The 6,273-nt window shown below is 39.6% G+C and overlaps 1 gene segment (V, D, J or C); it reads left to right on the top strand.

Moving 5' to 3' along the window:
* The first annotated feature begins 1,577 nt into the window (after nt 1-1,577).
* On the top strand, nt 1,578-2,341 carry LOC130284322 (immunoglobulin kappa variable 3-20-like). The segment is given in 2 exon segments: nt 1,578-1,688; nt 2,034-2,341. Coding segments are annotated over 2 exon segments (363 nt in total).
* Nucleotides 2,342-6,273: the final 3,932 nt, after the last annotated feature.

Genomic DNA, 6,273 nt, shown 5'->3' on the forward strand with positions numbered 1-6,273 from the left:
GGCAGGATCTGCTCCCCCAGCATATATGCCCAACCACATTTGGGGTTGAGCACCTCCTGCCTTTTGAGACCACATCTTTGTTGTTGTTTAAATCTTATACTTGGAGGTGTATAAACTCCCCATTTAATGTACCTTGATTACTATTAAGGCAGCATTAAGGTTCACCTGTGAGGCCGACAACCATATCAGCCAACTAGGGTGGGGCTTATAGTCTGTCTCCTTCCTCCCATTGTATGTGTGCCCAGCCACACTGGAGGTAACCTGGGAGCAGGCTGTGAGTCGGGCCTAATACAGCTGTAATTGCCAAATGGCCCCTTGTTTTGCTTATGATGCAGAGGTAGGTTAGTGTTAGGTCCCATGCCACTTGAGAGACCTTGGCGTTGGTGTGCGGGCTCAGGTATGTCCTTCATATAAGGATATTCTGGGTAATGTCTCAATTTCAGTGTTGAGGATTAGCCAATGTCATTGTTCACATCTACCACAGTAGTGCACCTATATTCCTGTATTGTATTATTCTAATTGACAAGGAGAACCAAAGCAGAAACTTCCAGAAAGGCTGTAGGAAGAGACCTGGTCCAACATCCTCTCCCCAGAGGACTTGACCCAAAATCAATATAGAGATTGTTACATATCTATATTGTAAACCAATGGTGGGTAATGTTATGTTACAGGCCAATAGTTATCATCCTAAGCAATATTATAGTGATACCAATGGAACAATATCTATGAGCTAAACATGTGTTTTCTCATAACACAGATTTATCAGAATATGTCAATGATTTACATGATGGATAAAGGGACAGAGGTTGTAGAGATAAATGGTGGATAAAGGGAAGAGGATTGTTATACAAAGAGATAGGAATTCTTTACTGTTTTGACCCTTCATATGAATAATAATGCTGATAACATTATTTATCAAACATCATATATCAATCTATTTGCTGATTAAAATACTATGTGTGAACCCAGCCTAAAAACATTGAATAAGAACTAAACCTTTCAATAGTTTATAAAACATAGAATACAGAAATTGGGGCTCAGAGTCGTGAATATTAGGATAACGTATGTTTATTTCAGTATATAATGTATAAAGTTAGTATACTTGTGAACTGTGAATCCCTGTTGTTGACAGTTCACAAGTATACTATTTTTATACATAACATACTGAAATAAACATACGTTATCCTAATATTCACAACTCCGAGTCCCCTGTATTCTATTTCACATTTTTTTGGCACCGTGGGTATAGGTGTTATTTGAGCAGTTCGAGTCTCAGGTTGACAGGTCAATAGGAGCCTCTCTACCACTCTTTTTTCTAGTTTATAAAACATCTTGTGAACCTCATCTAAGACAAAGAGCCATGAAAGATCCTACAGCATTTCCTGATGTAATCTGTGTTACGTCACATCCTGGAGAAATACTCAATATTCTTCCAAATCTATGGCAGGATTCTAGAAAAATACAAATCTCATATATGTGGGTTATGATGGATATATAAACTGATATTCTCAACAAAACTCAAAGCAAAAAGGAAAATAATTTACATATTTTACATATTCTATTTCCCAATAGATTTCATCATATATAAATAGAGCTGTAACCTACTGATCTGTATCAGTGACAGACGGCGGCCATGAGGATGACTTCTCTGAAACATCTGTTCTGTATCTTGTGCTGTTTTATGCAAGGTAAATAGTGATGAGAGAAATAGATAGATAGATATGAGATAGATAGATAGATATGAGATAGATAGATAGACAGACAGATACATAGATAATAGATAGATATGAGATAGATATGAGAGAGATAGATAGATAGATATGAGATAGATAGATAGACAGACAGATACATAGATAATAGATAGATATGAGATAGATAGATATGATATAGATAGATATGATATAGATAGATAGATATGAGATAGATGGATAGATAGATATGAGATAGATAAATAGATATGAGATAGATAGATAGATATTGCTCTTACATATAATTCTATTGTATTTCTCACTGATGTCTTTGTGTTTCTCAAGCTTCTTGTGGACAGATTGTATTGTCCCAGACTCCAGAATATATTGTGGTGTCTCCAGGAGAAGATGTTGTGATGAAATGTACATCCAGCTCCAGTCTTACTCTTGGCTCAACCAGTTACTTACACTGGTATCAACAGAAACCAGGACAACGGCCAAAGCTTCTTATCCATAGTGCAACCTACAGACATACAGGAGTCCCAGACCGGTTCACTGGATTCGGATCTGGAACAGATTTCACTCTTACAATCAGAGGAGTGACAGGAGATGATATAGCAGGTTATTACTGTATGGAGAGGTATAGCGGGTAACACAGTGATACAGAGTCGTACAAAAACCTCCTTCCTCATTTACAGTGGGGAAAAAAAGTATTTAGTCAGCCACCAATTGTGCAAGTTCTCCCACTTAAAAAGACGAGAGAGGTCTGCAATTTTAATCATAGGTATACCTCAACTATGAGAGAAATAATAAGAAAAAAAAACATAAAATCACATTGTCTGATTTTTAAAGAATATATTTGCAAATTATGGTGGAAAATAAGTATTTGGTCAATAACAAAAGTTCATATGCATAAATCAAAGGAATGTCCCTGGAGGTTGCAGGGCAAAACAATCATTAACAACATTTAAGGAGTTGCCCCCTCACGGGGAAAACCCTTTACTAGAAACCCCCATAAATTAGTAACTTTATTATGATTAATAGTTAAAATATACCCCACACAAACTTTAAAATTTCCAGCAGCCCTAATCTGATATTGATCTGGGGAGTTAGTACCACTCTCTCTATGAGGGGGCACTATTCAGCCCAGGTCAGTGCTTATAGTCTGTGTGCTTCTAGTAACACACACGATTGCACCTGGTGCTGAGTCCCCATTCTTATTAGTATGCCACCTTTAGATGTACTGTATTAAAACATGTACCTACTAGCCTCTCGATGTTTCGCTGACAAATCAGCTTTGTCAAGGGTAATGAGGCTAAGGCTAATTCACAAACGCCGTCTGCCTTCTTTTATAATCCACTATTGATGTCACTTCCCGTCCTTATTCCACCAATCAATGTGTCCCGCATGATACATCCCGTCTCTCGTGTGAACCGAGAGGAGGATTTGACATCCAGACGTATATTCGCATTCTCTCCTGAGATTACGGTCACCTGACAAATCACTTAATCGCAACTCTCATGATATGATGGTGCTGTTCATAGTGTGTATGACATTGCACTTTGTGTTTAACACCACTCTCTGCGATCACTGCACATGTCATTACACTTATATAACCAAAAGTATGGGCTTATACATAACCAATGTTAAGGCATTGCGTTAAACTAAACTTAAATAGTATACCTATAAATCGACACTATAGCCAAAAATATTATCAAAATATAAAATTTTATTAGGTAACATACAAACAGAAAAAATAATTAAAAAGGAGCAGCAAACAGTCAGACTGCAAAATAGACTCACAAAAGGAGCAGCAAACAGTCAGACTGCAAAATAGACTCACAGGAAAAACCCACCATATATTGGATAGCAGCATAGGAATCAATCGAGGATGTGGGTATTATATTGCACATCGGTTTCCATAAGACTATATAAATAAATAGCATACATGAATCAAAGAATGTGACTATAGTGCCCACTAAAATATTATTGCACACAATGAACTCCTGTAATCCATAGACAGGGTGGAGGAAGGAAAAAGGAAAAGATGGTGCGAGTGGCAAGCAGTGATTATGGGTGCATGTTGGGGAGATGGCAGGGCATCAACATAGGAGAAAAGTAACCCTATCTGTATATTAAGTGAGAAGAAAAGTCGTTCAGCACTTGACTCAGGGAACGGTATCTTTATTAAGGTGCCATGGAGAACAAACAGGTATACAAAAGCTAGTGACGCGTTTCGGCTCGGGCTACTGAGCCTAAGTGAGCCTTAGTTACTGAGCCTTAGTAACCCGAGCCGAAACGCGTCACTAGCTTTTGTGTACCTGTTTGTTCTCCATGGCACCTTAATAAAGATACCTTTCCCTGAGCCAAGTGCTGGACGACTTTTCTTCTCACTTATACCTGCTGGGGCAGAGTGCACGCCTGGCCAGCTCACTGCATGCGAGGGTGAGCTGATACGAACTGTGCTTCCTATCTGTATATTGCCACTGTTCTTCTCACCCCTGCAGGAGCCAATGGAAAACTGACCCAGAAATAGAAAAGTGCGGGCAAGAGGGGGGATAGCCAGGAAGGGATGGGAAGAATAGAGTGGTGTCCAAGGGGGGGGAGTAAAGGGGGGAAAAAAGGGGGCTCAGCAAGATCATTCCAGGAAAATAAATGCATCAGAGGCAGCACAAATGATGAACAAGGGATGATCTGGAAATCCATCCTGCTTTGCATGAAATCCATGGTACGTGTCCACATCTAGAATCAACCAAAGAAAAAAGAAGACAGAAAAAGACAATGTAAAAGAAAAAGAAGAAAGAAAAAATGGAAAAAAAGAAAAAAGGAAGAACAACCCAGAAGAGAAACAAAAGTAAAAAAAAAAAAAAAAAAGCAGAGGAGAAAGAAAAATAAGGGAAGGAAGATGGAAGAAAAATGAAAAAAAGAAAAGAAAAGGGAAAAGAAAGAAAAAGAAGACAAATTAGTGTATTAATGTTAAAACCAATTAAAACCAAAAAATCTAAATCAAAAAGAGATCAGTGAAGCATTACATACAATATTATATATGCCAGATTGGTAGAGAATATATTCATATAAATGATGCAAAACTATTGTGCTCGTTCAATCCTCCTCCAATTCATACCTCTTGGTCCCACTAGGGCCCTGTCAACACCCCTTACCTTTAGTAGGGTTCCGTCGCAGTCATGATGTTTTTGAAGTGCCTGGGCAAAGTTTTCAGGGTGGAGAGATCTTGTGTTACTTTAGCCGCTGTGATGCTCAGAACATGTTCTCGATCTCGCCGTCTCATCTCCCTAGAAGTGAGACCTACATATATTAAATTGCAAGGGCAAGTTGCGAAATACACCATCCCTGAAGTACAGCAATCAATTAGTTCCAAAATGTAGTTGCCTTTTCAACATTCGGACATGCTACACATCCACCGCAGGGTTTACAGCCCCATTTCGGGCCATTTGACCCAAAAATCTTATTTATATTCGGGCCCTTATGGTAGCTATGTACCAATATATCCTTCAGGTTTTTTGCCCTTCGGTAGATGATGGAGGGCCATGGAGGTAGATGATTCTCTAACACTGGATCCATCTCCAGGATGAAACAGTCTATATTCAACGCTCTCTGCATTTCTCTCCTAGAGTTGTAGTTGGCGATAAATCTCACCTGATGATTTTTTTGGGGTGTCTGCGTCAGTAGCGTTGCTCTTGATGTTGCTTGGGCCCTTCTATATCCTCTCACAATATCCTGATGTCTGTAACATCTTTCTTTGAATCTCTCTCGTAAATCACTTGCTTGGGCTTCAAAGAAGGAACAAATACATCGCCTTCTGAGGAATTGACCTATGGGACTGTTGGTAATGAGTGGTTTAGGGTGAGAGGAGGAAGCATGCAGTAGTGCATTTGTTGAAGTTTTTTTATGAAATACATTTGATGAAATTGATCCATCACTTTCAATGTTAAAAACGTAAGAACCCAGGGCATACCTGTACGCCCAGAGTCCTCTACCTTTCTATAATGCCGGGCCACGCATCAGAGTGGGTCGGGCCCGGCCTCTAACAACGGCCAGGACATGTGGCTAATAGTGTGCGGTACTGATCACGGTGCCACACGCTATTCACCCTTTAGATGCGGCGTTCAAAGTTGATCACTGCGTCTAAAGTGAAAGTAAACCACTCATGGCTAGCTCAGTGGGCTGTTCGGGACCGCTGCAGTGAAATCGCGGCATCCCGAACAGCTGGCAGACACAAGGAGGGTCCTCACCTTCCTCCTGTGTCGCCGATCGCCGAATGACTGCTCAGTACCTGAGAGCCAGGCATGAACAGTCAAGCCGCAGAATCATTGATCAATGTTATCCTATGAGATAACAAAGCTCAATGTAAAAGATCAGTTAGTGCAGTATTATATCCACTAGAGGGGGCTATAACACTGCAAAAAAAAGTGAAAAAAAAAAAAAAGTTAATAAAGATCATTTAACCCAAGTTTGAATAAACCCCCTTTTCCCATTTAAAAATAAAAGCGATCAAAAAGTCCGATCAATACAAAAATTGTACCGCTAAAAACTTGAGATCACGGCACAAAAAATGAGCCCTCAC

Source organism: Hyla sarda, chromosome 1, assembly GCF_029499605.1.
Source record: "Hyla sarda isolate aHylSar1 chromosome 1, aHylSar1.hap1, whole genome shotgun sequence".
Lineage (NCBI taxonomy): Eukaryota > Metazoa > Chordata > Amphibia > Anura > Hylidae > Hyla > Hyla sarda.